The sequence below is a fragment of the Rattus norvegicus genome, chromosome 14, assembly GCF_036323735.1.
Source record: "Rattus norvegicus strain BN/NHsdMcwi chromosome 14, GRCr8, whole genome shotgun sequence".
NCBI lineage: Eukaryota > Metazoa > Chordata > Mammalia > Rodentia > Muridae > Rattus > Rattus norvegicus.
The window spans coordinates 7141742-7161740 of NC_086032.1; the positions used below are offsets into that span (position 1 = coordinate 7141742).

General features: G+C 44.3%; 1 protein-coding gene and 1 long non-coding RNA gene across 8 annotated transcripts in view; one reads left to right on the top strand and one right to left on the bottom strand.

Annotated features, from left to right (window-relative positions):
- Positions 1–19999, bottom strand: part of Arhgap24 (Rho GTPase activating protein 24) — a 383238-nt gene that overhangs the window by 36542 nt on the left and 326697 nt on the right. For 6 of the 7 annotated variants that reach the window (NM_001393820.1, XM_039091823.2, XM_063273047.1 and 3 more), the window contains 2 exons: positions 16675–16797; positions 348–555 (listed from right to left, as the gene is read on the bottom strand). In NM_001393820.1, coding sequence (NP_001380749.1) covers positions 348–555; positions 16675–16797 — 331 coding nt within the window. Of the gene's footprint in view, positions 1–347; positions 556–11954; positions 12330–16674; positions 16798–19999 lie in introns of those variants that run through there. The other variant, NM_001012032.2, reaches the window with a different exon arrangement.
- On the top strand, positions 553–19088 carry LOC134481822 (uncharacterized). Its single transcript, XR_010057666.1, has 2 exons — positions 553–1918; positions 3508–19088. It is a non-coding gene; the product is annotated as an uncharacterized LOC134481822 (long non-coding RNA).

Below are 19999 nucleotides of genomic sequence, written 5' to 3' on the forward strand. Positions count from 1 at the left end.
CATTTATCACTTTTTGAAGACAAAAAAAAACCTTTCTAAAAGACATACAAGTGATTTATTTTCCCCAAACAAAAGGTTAATAGAATTTGAATTCTAGTACAGAGGTCAAGATTAGGTAATAGCTTTAAGAGGAGGCAAAGTCAATGGCTGGGACCAACATGGAAATTGCTACAAAATTTCCTCTGTTACTTAGTAAAATTAATTCAAAATCATGTTGCCAAATCTAACAATCTACTCTCTGTTTATCTAACTTGTCAGTCATCAGGCACTCAGCCCACAGCATCCCTTCGCCCGGGCTGAGTGTCTCATGAAGGATGGTCAGTCAAGCCGTGGCCTGTCTGACATACCTGTCGAAGGAGGGCTTCTCTCCACAGTCGAATGCATCCTGGAGCTCCTTGACAAGGTTTGCCTGGCCGGGCAGTCGGAAGAGGCCCTCTTCCTTCAGCCCCCGCTGTCGGATGAAGTCCACGCACTGCTCCACCAGCATGGGCGCCAGCCGGTTCCCGTATCTCTTCTCATATCGGACCGTGTCCTCCAGTTTCTGTCCAAAAATACCTGGAAAAAGGAGAGACCACAGAGAAATGTTTTTCTACTTATTAATTGCTGTTTTCCTTTCAGACACATTGTGAAGGACTCAGGCTGGAATGGTGGCAAGTATCTGATATTTGCTGCTTCCCAGCGATGTACAACCAAACTCACCACACACGCACATCCAATGGATCCTCGGGGTTTCCTTCTGCCACCCTTCTGGGATAGTCTAAGCTCCAATAATAAAGGGAACTGGAAACTCCCGAGTCTCACAAAGGGGGAAGAAAAACAAATGTTACATGTGGAAATCGTGTAAGGCCCAAGAAGCCTTACTCAGCAGCCATTAACTCAAAGATCTGATAATAACAACAGATGGCTGTTATATAATTTATTTGCGGATTCATAGTGCAGAATCATCACATTCCAAGCGATAAAACATCTTGCTTGTTGAGGAGTGTGTTCTTAGCCCCGTTAGGAATGGCACCGACAGACAAAGCAATTCTGTACGTGGCCTCAAACCTAGCGCAAATGGAGTTCACACGCACTCATTTTAGAAAGACCGGAAGTGGTGTTTAGAGGGGCAGTGGGGAAGGCAGCAGGTCACAGGGGGATGGGGCTTCCTTTGTAGAACTTAGGACAAGCAGTTCCTGGGTAATGGTGTGGCAGACACTGTTTAATAATTCAGCAACCATTCACGTGCCCGCTTTCTCTCGACATTTCGATTTCAGAGGCCAGGAGATAAAATGCTTCTCCCACTTCCCTGCGGCAGAATGCTCACATCCTGTCCTGCAGCCTGGGAAGAGTGGCTAAGCTCTTCTGGATATGTTTGGGTTCTTGGAAAGAATTCTGGCTGGACATCTCAGTTAACCCCTTCCTTCCATTGGCTTATCCAAGGAGCTGGGCGAGGAGAAGGAACTGCCACAGCTATCAAAAGAAGGTAACTGACACTGGGTGGTCGCAAAGACTGGTATTGACCACAAGAAGCAATGAGTTATACATAACTACCATGGGATCGAGAATTGCCAATAATAGCTCCAGACAGTGGAGAGACAGGATCTGGTTTCCTCCTTAGACATTAAAGTCATCAATGGAGTTTTAAGAATTAATATTAAACTGATAAACATGCAAACGATTATGCATATGTAAGGGGCACTGTACATTTTAATACATGCGTAACATAAACACTGAATAATGTTTAAATGAAGTGTATAATTCTCTTAAACACTTGTCATGCTTTTATGATGAAGATGGTAAATCCTTTCTTCTTTTTTTAAATTTTTTTTTCTCTTTTCTTTCCTTGGAACTCACCCTGTAGACCAGGCTGTGCTTCAACTCAGAGATCACCTGCCTCTCCCTCCCAAGTGCTGGGATTAAAGACTTGTTCTACCAGGTTTGTAAACAGCTAATACTGTTTTTTTCCCCCTTGGTGATTGGCACCTATGCTCGCTGGCATAGCAGACATCTTGCTGCTATCCGGCCATAACCCAGTGCGGTTCCTCAGGTTCTCCGTCCCTCCCTCCTCTCTGGTACCCACCACTCTACTCTTAAGAGATCAACATTTCTGTGTTTTTCACCTGAATGGTAGCCCATGATATTGGATTGTCTGTGTTGTTCTATTTCACTTAATATAATTATCTCCAGTTCCATCTATCCTTTTGCAAAGGGCAGGATTTCATGTTTTATGGCTGAAGAGTATTCCTTTCTATAGGGACCATACTTTTCTTATTAACTAGTTGATGGATGTTGGAGGTTTCACCATGGTATGAGGTACTACAATAAACTCGGACATGCTAACATGCTACTTTCTTTTGGATGTATATTGTATGTCTATATGTATATATTTGGACACACACACATACACATATATGTATGTATATAGTACTGGCTGGTTTTGTACATCAACTTGACATAAGTTGCAATTATCACAGAGAAAGGAGCCTCCCTTGAGGAAATGCCTCCATAAGACCCAGCTGTAAGGCATTTTCTCAATTAGTGATGGGGGTGGGGTGGACGGTGGGGGGCGGCCATTTTGGGTGGAGCCATCCCTGGGCTGTTGGTCCTGGGTTCTATAAGAAAGCAAGCTGAGCAAGGCAGGGTAAGCAAGCCAGTAAGTAACATGGTGATGAACGGCAATGTGGAAGTGTAAGTTGAATAAACCCTTTCCTCCCCAACATGCTCCTTGGTCATGATGTTTGTACAGGAATAGAAACCCTGATTAAGACATATATGATTGATAGAGCATAGATTGTTTTTTTTTTTTAACTCCTTGAGAAAACCCCAGATTGCCATAATGCCTGCAGTAAATGATAGCCACACTAACCTGTGCAAGGGTTACACTTCCCCTCCATTTTGGCCAGCGCTCACTTGTCCTCTTCAGGACTTTTGATACAACCGTTCTTACTGGAGTGAAGGGGTAACATTCTCCCGATGACTAATGATATCAAGCCTTTTTACAAATACCTATTGGTGATTCAGTCCTCTTTTTAGAACTAGCTGTGTTGGGCTATAACCCATTCAAAATGTCCGGTGATTTGCTTTGCAATTCAGTTTTCTGAGTGTCACTTTCTCAAATGCATTGCTTAGAATTTCCTTAGAAAGCATAGCGAGAGGCTTGTGCTTATTACACACCATACACTAAGTCCCTGACAAGCATTCTCTACTTTCTGTAAAATATGTGGAGCAGCTGGCTACTGTATCTATATGTCGGAGGTGGGTGGTCTCAGAGAGATTCAGTACCTTGTTCAGGTCAGAGCTCCCATGACAGAAGGAAAGTGTGCCTCCGTCCAGACCATTCTCTGTAAACCTTCACTTATGCCCAGGTACCAGAAACCTCCCTTTTCTCACTTGTCATGATAATTTAAAGTATCAGGAAGTCCTCCCAGTGAGCCCAGCAGCACGCTCTAAAGAGGGCTAATATGCAGGTCCTGTATGCCGGGAATTTTACCAGGTATTTATCTACATTCTCATTTAATCTCACAGGACCCGGGAGGCAGGCACCACCTCCACTGCCGTGTTTCCGGATGACTTACCAAGAACTTGTCAAAAGGTAACAAAGCTTAGTGAACAGGGAGGCCAATTTGTTCACAGCTGAGGAATCTCAGAGTCACGTGGGCCCTGTTGCTTACATAATACTTCTTCTCGTGGACGACTGCCTCAGAGAGAGTGGGAAAGAAACCCTCCATTTCCCCTCTATGGCTTCTCAGCCTTTCTCATCACACCGAGGAGGGAGGCGTTCAGAACACCAAGAATACATCAATCAGAGGAAAAGACAGAACAACAAGAAAAAAAAATAGAGAAAGACCTCTGACATTTCAGAGAGGCTGTTACTGCCCAGAGATTTCATTTCTGTCACAAGAAACTTACACACTTGGCAATAAGCCATATAAGAGAGAGAAAACATGTAGGCACTGTCCACGAGATACGTAATCCCTGTGGGGGAAATGCTAGCTTTCTGGGGTGGAACTTGTCTTCAAAGGGAGAGTGAAGATGCCAATAGGTACTGACTACATCAGGAGCTCTGGAATAGAATGGACCTACCGTCTCTGGCTTCCTATGGTACCACACCATAAATAGGAGTCTCCTGTGTAAGATTAAACTTCGAGAGAGAAATCACTGATGGAAGTAGTACTAGTACTAGTAGTAGTAGTAGTAGTGGTAGTAGTACTAGTAGTAGTAGTAGTAGTACTAGTGGTAGTAGTAGTAGTGGTAGTAGTAGTAGTAGTAGTAGTACTAGTGGTAGTAGTAGTAGTGGTAGTAGTAGTAGTAGTAGTAGTAGTAGTAATAGTAACAATGATATCACTGGCTGATTTAAAATTGTTCTGGGAGCAATGTAATTTCGAATAGCCCACTCTTCCCCTGATTCCTTCTGTGGTGTAACTAGCTTCATTGTCACCTCTGTCCACATTTAAGAGATTGCCATTTGACATCTGCCCTGCCACCGTATGAAGCTTTCATTGTCCTACACTTAGAAACACTTTCTAAGTCACGAGATCTCTGTCATCTTCATTTGGTTTTTCCCACTGATTTCATGACTTGTTCTGTCCTTTTTGAAACTTGCAGCCCCACTCTGCCTCCTGGCCCTTTCTGGTCTCAGGATTCTGGCCTCTTGGATGCCCCTATGCCTCCTGCGACCCTTTCCCATAATGCACTTGTCAGAATTCTGCTCTCAGCTGTGCTCACTTCATTGTCTACATCTCCTCTGTTGGCCCTGGTGTGGTTCTACATGTGCCAGTCCTTCCTGGGTTTCTATCTCAGGTTGGGCTATTCAACATGCTCTGTCACACTGTAAGTGCCTATCTGACCCTTCAACACCAATATTCTAAATCTTTCCACACCCCTCTCCTTCTTCTAAGATAGAGTCTTGCTATTTAACCCAGGCTGACCTCAAAACTGTGGCCCTCTCACCTCACTCTATTTCTCTCCCTACAACCAATCCACTCCTGATTAAAAGGGTTGCAAGTATGAACCCCTGTAAACTGTGTCTGGATGGTTCAATATATGGAAATCCATTAATGTAATCCACTATATAAACAAACTCAAAGAATAAAACCACATGATCATTTCATTAGATGCTGAGAAAGCATTTGACAAAATTCAACATCCCTTCATGATAAAAGCCTTGGAAAGATCAGGAATTCAAGGCCCATACCTAAACACAGTAAAAGCAATATACAGCAAACCAGTAGCCAAGATCAAACTAAATGGAGAGAAACTTGAAGGAATCCCATTAAAATCAGGAACTAGACAAGGCTGCCCACTCTCTCCCTACCTATTCCATATAGTACTCGAATTCCTAGTCAGAGCAATTAGACAGCAAAAGGATATCAAAGGATACAAAATACAAAAGGAAGAAGTCAAAATATTACTATTTGCAGATAATGCGATAGTATACTTAAGTGACCCCAAAAATTGCACCAGAGAACTACTTAATCTGATAAACAACTTCAGCAAAGTGTCAGGGTATAAAATCAACTCATACAAATCAGTAGCCGTCCTCTACTCAAAGGATAAATAGGCTGAGAAAGAAACTAGGGAAACGACACCCTTCACAATAGTCACAAATAATATAAAATACCTCTGTGTGACTCTAACCAAGCAAGTGAAAGATCTGTATGACAAGAACTTCAAGTCTCTGAAGAAAGAAATCAAAGATCTCAGAAGATGGAAAGATCTCCCATGCTCATGAATTGGCAGGATTAATATAGTAAAAATGGCTATTTTGCCAAAAGCAATCTACAGATTCAATGCAATTCACATCAAAATTCTCATTCAATTCTTCATACTGTTAGAATGAGCAATTTGCAAATTCATCTGGAAAAACAAAAAATCCAGGATAGTGAAAACTATCCTCAACAATAAACGAACTTCTGGGGGAATCACCATCCCTGACCTCAAGCTGTATTACAGAGCAATAGTGATAAATACTGCATGGTATTGGTACAAAGAGAGGTGGGTAAATCAATGGAATAGAACCGAAGACCGGGAAATGAACCCACACATCTATAGTCACTTGATCTTTGACAAAGTCGCTAAAATCATCCAGTGGGGAAAAATTTAAAAGGAGCTAAACCAATTTTTCTTTCAATGTTCTTTGACTCCCCAACATCTTATCTTCTGTTTACAACTATCTTCCCATCTCACTGAAGTTTGATGTAGGAGTCCATGGGGTTTCTTCTCTTCACATATTTCATGCTCACATTGCTCCCCTCCAAGCTCCTGGCTGATACATTAGATTAGACATTGTTTCTCCTGGCTGCTACACTAGATGAGACATTGTTTCTTGCATGTGTTTTTGAAGACCGGAGTTGCCAACCCATGCAAAAACACTGTCAGAGTGATTGTTTCTTGATTGTTCTGAGGTGACAACAGAAAACATATGGTCACTGACGACAATCCAAGTAGCTCCAACAGTTGCCTACAGGAGTGGAAGGGGAGTTCTCACAGGATCATGGACAACTCAGATGTCCTGCATTGCTGAAGGCACACTCAGCATGGGTGACAACTCACAAAAGCTGCAGCTCTAAATGTCCCTGCCTAACGTGCAGGCATTTCCCCCTCAGATTATCTGCTTCCCCAAGACAGATCTCAGGAGTTTCATAACTTCCTGAGCTCTGAGATTTGACCTTAAACACTCCTGTTGCCTCTGAGTCTCCTGAGCCTCTTCTCCCAGTCAGGAGCAAATGTTTCTGCTCCCAGGCATGGCTGCATGATGAAGATGCTTGTCCTTTCTAAATCAGATCTTGGTGCTGTCCTGCTACTTGCTGTCCAGTGGTGTCCCCTGGCCCAGATTGGTCAACAAATTCTTCCACACAATGAAGTCTCCAGAACCTGACCTTTGCTTCTTCACAACAACTGTTTGCACAATACCCATGAAGCCACAACGTCCGATTCACTCTTGTTTCTAGTGCTTCCTCAAAATGTGAATTTAAATAATGCCAATTTCAGGTCGCTCCCTAAATAAGCATGAAGTGGGTATAGCATCCTTTCTGTTTTCTAAGATTTAAAAAATCTTCTGTATACAAATGCCTCTAGTCTTTAAAGTTCACAATATAGCTATGGGGAGATGTGAGCAAGTTTCGGATGGTGGCACACAGGCGAGAACTGAACTGTTGCCAGCTTGAGATACTTCAAGGTTCACAGAGATCAAGTGTCCCTCGCCTGAAATGTGTGAACCAGTGTGGTCCTGATTTCAGATATTTTTTAGATTGCAGGGTATTTGCAGATACAATGAGATATTTTAGCAATGGCTCCAAAGGTTAAACAGAGTTCACCAGTGGTTCAGTACATCTATACACATAAACTGAGGATCAGTTTACGTTGTTTTGTGCTTGAGAGAGTTCTATGGTATAGAAGTTTCTATGGCAGCATCATGTCACCACTGAAACATTTCAGATTTGGAATTTTCAAATTCGTGATGTTCGGCATGCACAGCATCAATCCTGTGGGACATCTGCTGCCTCAGATCCCTGGAGCGTAATGTCAACACGGATGAGACAAAAGTTCTCCACAGATTTCTGCAGGATGAACCATGCATGTGTAAGATTACAACATGTCATCTTCTCAATTAGACAAAACAAACGAGTAATTCCATAAAACAAAATGAGGTGTGCTGTTCATTTCTATGAAAATAAAACAGCCCTTGTTTTCCGACAAAGGAAGTCAAAATTCCTAGTTGTCGCTCCAGGTGTCTTTTATTGGTTATTGTAGAGTTCCGGTCCCATCTGGTTGCCAGACTACATGCTCATCAAAGAGTGAAAAAAATGTTTCTGGTTCCTCTGCTGACTACAGCTCTCCTAGCAGACAAATTCTGGTATCATCAGGACTGCGAAAACTTTCAATAAACATTCACCCTTCGTAAATGGATAAGTCAAAATAAAAGGGTTATTTTAGTACAGAATGAAGATGGCCAGCTTCTGTCTGTCACCAGCTTCCTAGTGCAAGAACCTCTCACACAGGCTCAAATCAAAGAGCTAAGACCCATCGCAATTAACAGCGAGTACCGATGTCGGCCAGAATGAGGGAGAAAAGAGGAGATAAAGACTTGGGAAAAAAGGGAAGTATCCTAAGTGAGGGAACTGACATAGTAGCCTCTCCTCAGATCAGAGCAGCAATTACAGAAGCATCATTTGCTTCTGGGAACCTAATCAGATGGCCTGCGTGTACTTCAAGGATGTTCTCCAATGGAATCTTTCTTCTGCAACCAGATAAATAAAAGATGCCAGGTAACCTGTCTCAGGCTGCACATCTAATACACACACACACACACACACACACACACACACACACATACACACACATATACACACAAATACATACACACATACACACACACACACACACACACACACACGTTATAAATACAGGCACGGATGCTTCCGAATGTCTTTTTTGCAGTCTATTATACTAATCTAACTCTGCTGGGGGTTTTTTTCTTCCCAAGAATGCTGCATACTTTCTTAAGACCACAGAGAAGAAAACTCAAATTCACATAGGTTAAGTCATTCTCTGCCTTTCCAAATGAGCTACAAAGTCAGTACTCATGGCTCCATACAACACTTACTACTGTACTTAACACAGATGGGTACTCATTTATTTCTTTGTCCCCAAGGAGTCTACAAAGCCATAACTCGGAGGACAACGTTCTGCCTTTCTTCTATCTCCAGCATGGCTTGGTGGAGACTCCAAAATGCCACTCACGGACAAGTAATGCAGCTTAAAATTATTCGTGTTTGGACAATTGTGTTTCGACAATAGTATTTGGACAAATCAATTTCCAAAAAAACATGATTATAACATAAACAACATTCATTTTCTGAGGATGATTTTGGCTGAATCTCCATAAATATGAAGTCATTGTATTTTAACTCAAATTGCTTACAGACTAGCAGGAAACTGCAGAAAGACTGTAATGATGTTCTATTTATAAATACCAGGCTACACACGGCCACTTGACCAGTTTACCACTCATTTTGATATTAACCGATCGGGCCTGTCACTGCAATTCACTTTGGGTAGAAATCAATCAGTGGGCATGTGAACTACATATGTGCTGCTCAGGGAGTCTATGAAACACAAGGCTGGACAGAAAGAATTGTGAGGTGAGAGCTATCCATGTCGTGAACAAAGAGCGACCTTTCGAGGGAGGAGAGAGCCCTGTAGAAGGCACGAAGTGAAAAGGCAAGAAATGGTGTGGAGTGTGTGCTTCGTGGGAGGAAATGGGTTAGCCTGGGAAATTGGGGGGGCTATCTCTAGGTAACTGGTGGAGCTGTTTTGGTAATTATGCAAAGTAGTTTTTATCTCTGTGGGAAGTGCAGTGTCATGAAACAGGTTCTGGGCTGTGTGACAGGGCCTGAGAGCATGCTGTAGACCTAGAGATCAGATGTGCTTTATAAAATGGACTGCCATGTTGGAGTTTATGAAAAATGTGACAGACAAGGACTGTCATTGTGGAGAGCAGCTACTTAGTGAAGGGGAATTGCAGGCTGAGGCAGGAGACCAAAGGTGGGGCTGGAGGCACCCCAGGACCAACCCCCGATGCTCTAAGTGGCTATATGTCATATGCCACAGTCTATAAAGAGCTGCTGGGGAACTGGGAGCTTAAAGTCAGGCGTTAAAATTCTACTTTAGTTTCTGATCATGAAGAAAAAAATAGTTCTCAATCTCAAGCTTACAGTCATGATGAAATTTTAAAGTTCAAAAACAAGGAGGTTAAAAGCACACCATAATCCTTCTTTCGCCATTGGACAAACCCGGAACACCGCAGTGACCAGCTTCCTGCCTCACCTCTGCGTCTTAGTTCCTAGGTTTTCATAAAAACCCACGGAGGAAACATTTTCAGTGACCTTAATCAGTACTCAAATCAAGAAAGGGAGCTGGGAGGGCAGTGGAGGCCAGAACAGGTCTAAGGAAAAGCCCGACGGCTGGCACCTGGAAATGTCCCCCACTCTACCCTGCACCCTGGCACTGTTTCCAACGCTGCTGACATCCCGAGAGTCTCTCATTCCCATGGTCTACCCTTGGGGACAGCTGGAAAACAGCCGTCTCAGCACTTTGCCTTTGTTTCATCTGGATGCTTTCTTAGCTGCACACACTCAGCTCAGTCCTCTGCAGAAATGACAAGTGGGAAGGGGAGGGGCCCCGAAACAGGGGTCCACTGTAGAAAACACTCCATTGGGGACCGGAGTCAGAAAAGCTCAAAACCATGCTTTTCTTAAGGTGACAGTTTGGAGTCTGAGATTGAGAGGGAAGTTGTTCTTTCTAGCATCAAACTTCAAGGCTGAGCAGTGCCTACGCTTTGTGCAGCAATGCAGGGGTGGCAAATGCATGGATGTGGCCCAGCAGCTTGGCAACACTGCAGCCGCAAAGGCTAGGGTTCCTCCTTCTTGTGCTCTACTGCGGAACTGCAGTTACACAGCCCAGGGATCCGACATAAGAGGCTGCTTGCTTCCTGTGCCTCCTCCCTCCCTGCTTCCAACAGAAAGCAGAAAATAGCATTTTGTAAGTGGAGTATCGGTCCTTGAGTTAAATATTGAATGTCCCCCAGACCAGGAAGACTTTGTAAGGAAAAGGCAAGTAAGAATAGTCACCTGTGAGCTTGCATCTGTCCTGACAACCTGTGGGGACATTTTTCCTGGGCTGCCTTTCCTTTGGGGAACTTGAAGGCATACAGCAGGCTTTAGGCATCCCCACACACCTACCGTATGCTCTTCAGCACTGGAGGAAGGGAGGGAGCAATGGTGGAGAAAGCCCTGCTTTGTCAGAGATGCAGAAGTAGTTCCCCAAACATTTCCTTACTCTCAAAGGGCTGGGAAGCTCTAAGCAAAGGTATTTCTCCCTCACATCTTTGTCTTAGGGCCTTTCTCAATTTCTTCCTCTGATAATTTCTCTATCAATGATGTAATCTGGCAGTGGCCACAAGATGCTCATAGATTTAAAAAAAAAATACAAGAGCTGCCACTGTGTGCATCTCATTTAATTTCTTTGTAGGTAAAGTCAGAACGAGAGCGAACACCTTGTTGCTAACAGGTGATCACGGTCATAGCTCCTTAGGGCTTAAGTTCCCACTGTACTTGAATTTCACATCTTCTCATTTGTTGGTTGGCCGATAAGTAGGGGATTTAATAACTAAGGGGCGGCAGACGCAGAAGACCAGGAGAAGGTGACAGCCCTGGAAGCCGTTCCACACTCATTAGCTGCCGTACCTTTCTAACTACTCACCTTTGAACACTTCTACCTTAGCGGTATCGCTTTAAGGCAAAAGGAACTTAAAAAAAAATAATTACACATAACCCTTTCCTGAAAACATTTAATTCCCTAATGCCATACCCTTCACCTCCCTGAAAACAACTCAATTTAGAAATGCCTTGGTTGTTTTTGTTGATTGTAAGATGTTATATCCCCTCCTTCTGTTTGTTCTTTCCCAACACTATGGGAATTCAAGGGGATTCTTACTTCTAGCCAATGTTGTGAGGGGGGCAGGGGCTGCCACAGGGAACCTGATTGTCAAATTTTTTCAGGTAGGGTAGGGAGATGGCAGGAGGCTCCATTTGGAAAAACAAAAGGATGAGAAGCAGAACAGGGAGGGACCTGTTTCAGGGGTCAGAACAAGGATGATGGATCTGAGTGTGTGAAGGGCTCAAGAGTGAGTACTCTAGCCCCTCCTTTCAGATTCACTTAGTTCCCTGTCAGTCAAGGATCCTTATAGAACAACCATTCTTAAGCCCCACCTACCCTCACAGACAGCAACGCACAGATCAATATGAACCTTGGGAAAAAAAATCAGTCAAGACAAGCAATGTCTTACACAGCGCTAAGCCCCTCCGTTCGCAAACCCCCATTCCGTCTGAGTCTAACGGGTCTGAAGGCTTCCACAATGGCCTGACATTCAGACACTCATTAGAAGGACATTTAGGATACCATCTACCGACCTTTCCGGAAACTAAAGCACCGTTTGATTCTTCTGTATGTAGTTTTGGGGATGAAAGGAGTTGATGCTAAGGCACCTGAAGGGCGTCCCCCCGAATTTCGGTCTTCAGGCATCATGCAGGCCCCCCGAGTTTTTATAAGATCAGCTCAGGCTTCTTTAAAACCTGCCTCTGTGTGGAAGCCCACAGACGCTCTTCCTCATGTTTGTTTATGTGTCAAGTCTCAAGTGCTGATTCCTAGAACTCCGGGGTTTTGATCATCCAAGTCCCGAGTTAAGGTAACATCTCATTTAGTCCTCTTTGGTAAGAAACAAAACAAATTACTCTCCTTCTCCCTTTGCCTAATTCAGTGAGTTTTGAGGATTTTTTTTGTTGTTGTTGTTATTGCTGCTGCTGCTGTTGTCTGGTTTTGTTTTGTTTTTAAGTTTCTGCAGACATTCCAAAATGTCACAGGAAAAGAACTGCAGCAAGCAAGCGGCGACTACCTTCTCGAGGCAGGAGTGGTTTCCTTTATTGAGAACTGTCTTCTCAGCTGGACAGAAAGTCCTCTAGAAAGGTCAGCAAGTGGCCCTGTGCGTGTGGGGAGGAGGAAGAAGGACTGAAAGGCCCCTCGGGAGTACTTCTGGACGGTCCTGGCTGGCTCCTTTAATCTGAGAGAAAGGCGAAGGAATCCTTGGCACCTTCTCCAGAACGCATTCCAGTGCACGGTAATTCCTTGCAAAGGACTCCCCTGCTCCTTTTATGGTACCCCCTCAGCCTCTGATGCTCTCTGCAGGCTTCTCCCTTTTCCCTTCGGTCTTCCAGCTCCCCGCGGAGCCGCCACGTAAGAAGAGTCCGGTGCCCATTCTCGGAGTCTCCTTGGCTGTTCCGGAGGCGGTTTTGCAGGGAGCTCTCCTCCCCCTCCTGCTCCGGTTCCCTTTTCTCAATGGAAGCTGGGCGGGAGCTGGCAGGGCTGCTGCTGCCTAGTCACAGCTGTGGCTGCGCAGCCTCCCGTGCCTGCTGGTCAGACGAAGCAGGTGCAGTAGCATGAGGACCGGAGGAAGGGTGCCTTCTTCCCTGTGAAGCCCCTTTAATTTCTTTTTTCTGACTTTGCACTGGTCCTACAACTCTTGTCTGACTCAGCACTTTCTCTGCCGTCTGGTTTAGTCCCTCCACTCACTCTCTCTCTCTCTCTCTCTCTCTCTCTCTCTCTCTCTCTCTCTCTCTCTCTCTCCCCTCTCTCCCTCTCCCTCCCTCTCCCTCTCTCTCTCTCCCTCTCTCTCTCTCCCCCTTTCTCCCTCTCGTCACACAAGATTCACATGCGTTCTATTTGGGGATGCTATAGTAAAATGCAGACTTTTATGTCACATATTACTACATATCTATATATTTTTAATGTGTCTGTAAAAATTAATTCTGGCAGCAGGGGAGTCTACAGGTGCGATTGCAAAACCAAATCAGTTGAAGCAAGTTTGAAAATGTATCCACTTCTCTGGTCTGAAAGCCAGCTCCTGGGAGCTCCCCCCAGCCCTTGTCCTCCAAACCTTCCAGTCCTGTTCACTGAATGATTTACTGATTTGGGTTAATCATTCACCCACCTGGCTGCCTCCTAAGCAGATCTGGAATGCTGGCATTTTAACCCTAGCTGACCCCCCTGGCCACCTTCCTCCCCAGCCCTTCAGCAAGAACTTCCCCAAACTCTGAGTTGTATGAGGTTGGTACCCTTCAGGATAGCATGACTGCTCAATGTGGTTTAGCCCCCTGTGTCATAGCCTGGCAGATAGCAGTGTGTGTGTGTGTGTGTGTGTGTGTGTGTGTGTGTGTGTGTGTGTGTTCACTCTAGGTGACTGAAAACCACTTAGCAGATTAGCATTGGCCACCTCTATGAACACTATCTCAAAGTCAACTGGAACAAAATTCAATTTACAGAACAAGCGAGGGGCTAAAGAGCTGGCTGGCTCTGTGGTTAGGAGTACATGCTGCTCCTGTAGGACAGGAGTTTGGTCCCCACTGCCCATGCTGGACAGTTTACACCATCTTGTACCTATAGCTTTATAGTCATCTGGTGCCCCTAGCCTCTGAAAACCTGAAACCTCTGGAAAACATATTTAAAAGAGCCACTCCACTCAATTAAAAATAAAATACAAAACAAACAAGCATAAAACACTAAAACCAAACATTTCCAGGGTCGAACACCTTGACGAGCAGCTTTGGTTTGGTTTTATTAAATTCTATTGTGAGAATTTTGTACATGAAGACAGGGTATCATTCCCAGTCCATTCCTCACTCCATGTCCTGTGTCCCAGTCCCTCTCAGGTGAGTGATTCTTTAATTATTACTGACACATTCTCTCTCTCTCTCTCTCTCTCTCTCTCTCTCTCTCTCTCTCTCTCTCACACACACACACACACACACATACACACTCAAACACAAATGCATAGACACACATTTAGACCCTGGCACACATACACAGGCACACATGCACACAAACACAGGCACACACATATAGACACAGACACTAATATACATACATATACTCATATTTAGTTCCTGGCACACACACAGGTACACACACACACATAGGTATACATACACAGATACACATACACACACACACAGACACACACTCACATAGACATACATTAGGTCCTGGCACACACACAGATACACATACACAAATGTATAGGCACACATAGACATAGACACACAGAGATACACACAAACACAAGACACACTCACATAGACACACATTTGGCACATACACAGGTACACATATAGGCACACATATGCAGGCATACACAGTCATACACACACACACACACACACACACACACACACACACACTTTTAGTTTACTTTCATGCAGACACAATTGGCTTCCCAACATGGGAACGTTAAGCAGACAGCCCAGTTCAGGAGATCTAGATTCTGTGGTGAAGTTTTCCAGCTGGGCAGTTAATCTGAGTAGTTGTAACATAACTGTTTTCATTTGATGAAGAGTCCTACGATTTCTCTCTTTCCTACTTAGTTGTTGATTGCTACGAGAGTGGGGCGCTAGAGTCTCAGGTGTTTGCCACTGTGAACCAAAGCACGTTATGGTAACGTCAGAAAGAGCACATGCTCTGTATGATTAGGAGACCTACCCATTTTGAGGCTGAAGTACATTTTGTAGCTTCCCCAGGAGGTGCCAGAACAGTGGTACAAACATTTAAGATGTATCTGAAGGTGGCAAGCCGCGGAAGGCAGGCCAGGTGCCTCCTAATCAAAGACCACAGAAGTCTGGGTGACAGAAAGGAAGGAGGAGGGCGAGAAATAGCTATTTGGAATTAATAAACTCAAGGGTCCACAGTAGATACAGGAGGGGAAGTGTGTTCTTTGGTCAGAGGGAATTATGTGATCCAGGTGTGACTAAGAGCTTTATCGAGACACATCTGGAACATCGTCTACGCACGGAGAGTATCCGAAGCAGCAGTGGTTTGACGCATGCGCAGCCATGACCGGTTAGTCTTAAAAAGGACACTACATACCTGTTAGCTCTCAGCCACTCACCAGCCCAACCCTCCGCCCTAGCTCCGGGCATCTGTTCTCTGTGATATCCTATCTATGCTTTCCTGTGAACAGAATCATACAAGTGGACCGTGGGGAGGGGTAGGGCCTGGTTTCCTCACTTAGGGTACTGTTGCCAAGACTCATTCAAGTTGCGGTGTGAACTAAGCCTTCCTTCCTTCCTTGTGGTGAGTAATGAATCATTCAATATCTGCGCAGTCCATCTCTCAGAACACAGGAGACACGTTCTAAGAAGTCGTGTGTCAGTCAGTGTTGTCTACTTAAAAATGGCCACGGTGTGAGGTGATGAAATGATATGACTGTGTGGACCCTGCTGTGTGATGTGTCTCTCAGTTCCTGAAGCATCTTGGTGCAAGTGTACAGCCACTCCACAGATACTTCAGATACACACACACACACACTCACACTCACACTCTCACACACACACTTACACATTCACAAACACACACACTCACACACACACGCAAATACAGACACCCACACCCACATCAACACACTCACACTCACACACACTCACACACTTACACACTCACAAACACACACACACGCAAATACAGACACCCACATCCACACACACTCACACACAAACACACAATACATTCACACACACACACTCACACACACTCACACACACATACACACTCACACACACTCACACACACACTCATACACACACTCACGCACACACACAAACGCACAATACACACTCACACACACTCTCACACACACACTCATACACACAAACACAGACACACACACATTCTATTTATTAAGTCATTTTTTATCAGTTTCATAAGAAGTAACTCTAGGGTTTTACTTACTCACATTTAATTGATTTTGAAATTAGCATGTAAAAATAAGGATCGTTTCGACATTTTTGTATACCACAATCACTTGTTAGTCAAAAAATGGAAAAAAAAGTTCAAAATAAAATAACCTAATATTATTCCGTTTTAGAATTCAACATAGTCGCAGAAGTTTGATTATTAATGACGTGTGATCTGGATTAAGCCCCCTAGGAGTCATCTAGATAGGCATCTAACCAATAGTGTTGAATAATTTACTATTTATCTCAACGTTTACCCTTTGGGACATAGGAGCTCACAGGACCAGCAGACGGAAGAAAAGGATGAATTGCTTCCTCGACTTTCTGCTTTCCATAGCTAAAAGCTGCTCACCTCCTCCAAAAGGTCCCCATATGACTCGGCGGATGGACTTCACCCAGTCTTCCATGTCATTCTGGGTGCTCGCCATGAGGAGATAGCTCTCATGATTGGCTGTCATCCGATCTCGTTCCCCTCCTGCAAAAACATAAGGACATTCAGTGGACAGTCCAACCGGTGATCAAAGATTCCTCATCTTCCCCTCCAAGGAAGTCCCAGAATCAAGGGCGGGGCCTCGCGCGGTCAGCCCTGCGTCCCACCGAATGAACTGGAAATATTTACCTCAGCTTCTGGGGGACCTGGAGTGGGGATTGCTGCTTTAAAAGGAAAGGCTCTTGTGTTTCCAGGAGAAGGCTAGAGACCAAATACCATTCCCTAAACAATGCCTGGGGTTTTCTGTCCTAGCAACAACCCACAGGCCAGTGGTCACCGTAATCCCGTCCATTCACAGAGCTGCTGAATAGGGAGAAACAGTAGAGACAAAGCAAATGGAGGAGATGATGGCGGAGTGGTCCACAGAGCGCTCGGAATGTCGTCAGGAGCATTGAACCCTGCTTAGATCACACTCCATGGACAGCAGGTCCGTGGTCCAGGGTGCACTGGGCACACCATGGAATGGGGGAGGGGAGCGCTGCATGCCTGGCCTACTACAGAAGGCAAACCATATCCAAAGACCCTGACGCCGAAGTAGGAACTTCCAAAATCCCTGGGTGCAGAGGGGGGTTGTGCCTCTTTTATTTTCCCACCTGTTCCTGGAAGATCATTTCAGTCTCTAAGATCGGATTTGAGGAGTTAAATTCTAAAGCACACAATTTAATGCCCCGGGAACTCCTACAGTGTACTTTAATTTCTCTGGAATGCAATTTTCAGGTGCGTGGTGAAAGAGTGACCACAGCTGACCCTGAGAATCTGTTAGATATAAGGCTGCTTCTCTGAGCACTGGTGCCGATAGGGACATGCATCTGTCTTGAGACATCATTCCTAATGATCATGAAAGGATAATTTAAAAAGTGGGGTACCATTTCACCAAACTCTGGTGGTCAATGTTATACTAACAGCTCAGGGCCTCCGTAGCTATTGGCATTTAATTTCCAGCAGACATTGTAAACTTGTAGCCTTCGGATCAATAAGTCACATTCAAGGGTTTTCTTCGGTTAGCTCATCATTTGTGAGTAGACCGGAATACTTCTGGGAAAGGCTTGTAGGCTTCCCTTACAGAAGACACCACCTGCCTCTATCCTTGTACACCCAGACTAACTCACGCGTAGCTTTGAAAGCTACGTTCGGGCGTCTGAGTCCTGGATTCTATAGGACCTTCTTAGCTGAGAGTCCTGGCTGAGGCGTCCCGTGAATAGAGGGAAATTCGAGGTCAATCCACCGAGGGGCTCAGCTAGTCTTTCTCATACATCTGGATAAGCAAGTGCTAGATAAACGTCAAGTAGGCTTCCCCATACCAAAATGCATCTTAAATAAACAAAGGGTGGCTTTTTGTGAGGATGAGGAGAAAGTATATGGCAATAAGCTAGAGTGCACAAGAGTAGCAACTCTGTATTTTCTGCATCTCATTTAACCGCCTTTTACCAGGGAGACAACACGGCTAATGAATGTATGAGCAATTATTCAAGAGTAACCAGGATATTATTTTAAGCATTATCTTCCATCGATATCACTATATATAGAGTGTTCATTTAAATTATATAATGGACATGCATGTGAATATACCATGCTTCAGCACGCACATGCATGCTTGTAGCACATTTGAATGCCAGAAATAACTCTATGGTAAACTAAAACAACACTTCAGTGGGCATGATACAGTACTAAGAATCTGTTTTGCATTCCGATCCATTTATGCCATCACACTGAGACAGACAATTAGCATTTTGAAATCAGAATATTTTAATTACTGCCTTTGCCTGAAGGATGCTTACTAAATCAGATAGCAATTTCCTGCTGTGTCACTCAGCCCAGAGACAGACAGCCCTGGAGAGGAGAGCAAGCTACAGACATTGCAGAGCCTGTCTGCCCAGAAGCAGAGGGAGAGGGGGCTGATAAGCACAACTGGCCAGTATTCCAGACTCCTTATTTGATTCTTTATCTCTGCCAAGGGTGCTGTGTGTCTGACCTTGAATCTCATTGAGGCTGCCAATCATAGCTGTGAAATCCCAAGTGTGAGCTCCAGTCATTGATATAGATCTGGGCTCCTCCATGTGTCAGCAAAGGGGAAAATGGTTTAGAACAGCCTTCCACAGGAGTCTTGGTGGAAACATGCATTTCTTTGCTAAAAACGAGATGATGTAATGATAGCGTCATGCATGTGCGATCCAGAGTTTATATTTTCTTAGGTTTTAGATAGTTGCTGGTGCCCAAAGACACTGCATGAAAATACCAGAAATTAATAAACCACAGAATTTAATGGTGTATCATGATACATTTTCTCCTTATTGCTGCTAATCTCATACCACATCAAATTTATGGGTTGAATCTTATTTTAGGTATGTATGTTTTGGAAGCATATGCAGGGGTTCCAGGCAGCCGATGGACCTAAGGTGATATCCATTGGGAATAGGGTAGGGCAGACTCTTGAAAGATAACGGAGATCCCCTCCTAACACAGGTGGTGTGGAGCACGTCTGCCTTCTGCTTCACTATGTCCATGGCCCTTCTGTTGCAAGCCACCTACCGTGCATTGCCATCAAAGGGCTCCAAATAGAACTTAGCAGGTATTTTATCCCATAAAAGAATAAATCCACAATTTAAACTTTGAATCCCATAGGCGACGTTTAATTTTTGTTGTTATCTCTTTGGTGGGCCCTAATGTGTTAACGTAAGCACTTTAGAAACCAGCATTTGAAGAGGAGACCTTCAGAAACAACACTGAGCTCTAACTATCGTGGCAGAGTTTCACAGTCACCTTACATTTATGTAGAAGACGTGGAAGCACACGCCTGTGTGCACCTCATACTACACGTTCTCCACGCTCCGCTCTTCAGTTTTGCATGAACCTATGCAGAGTTCGTTTTTTTTTTTTTTTGAAAACCTCCTCTAAACGCTGGTGGACCTGCACACGTATTAAGGGCACGACTTGGGGATGGTAACTCCCTCTGGCAGTAATGAATGCTTGCTGCAAGGGCTGCACTTCAAGGTTTGATGATTTTACGGGCACTAAGTAGGTCACATCACTCCCTTGCATTTGCTTATGTGTAACAGAAAGGATTTGCACGTTTTCAAGTACACTGGACATTGAACTTGCAGATTTCATTCTTCTTGAAACAAAATTAAAGACCTTTTGCTGTTGTCTTTTGTATAATTTATAAGGTAGAGTAACAAAAGCCTACGCA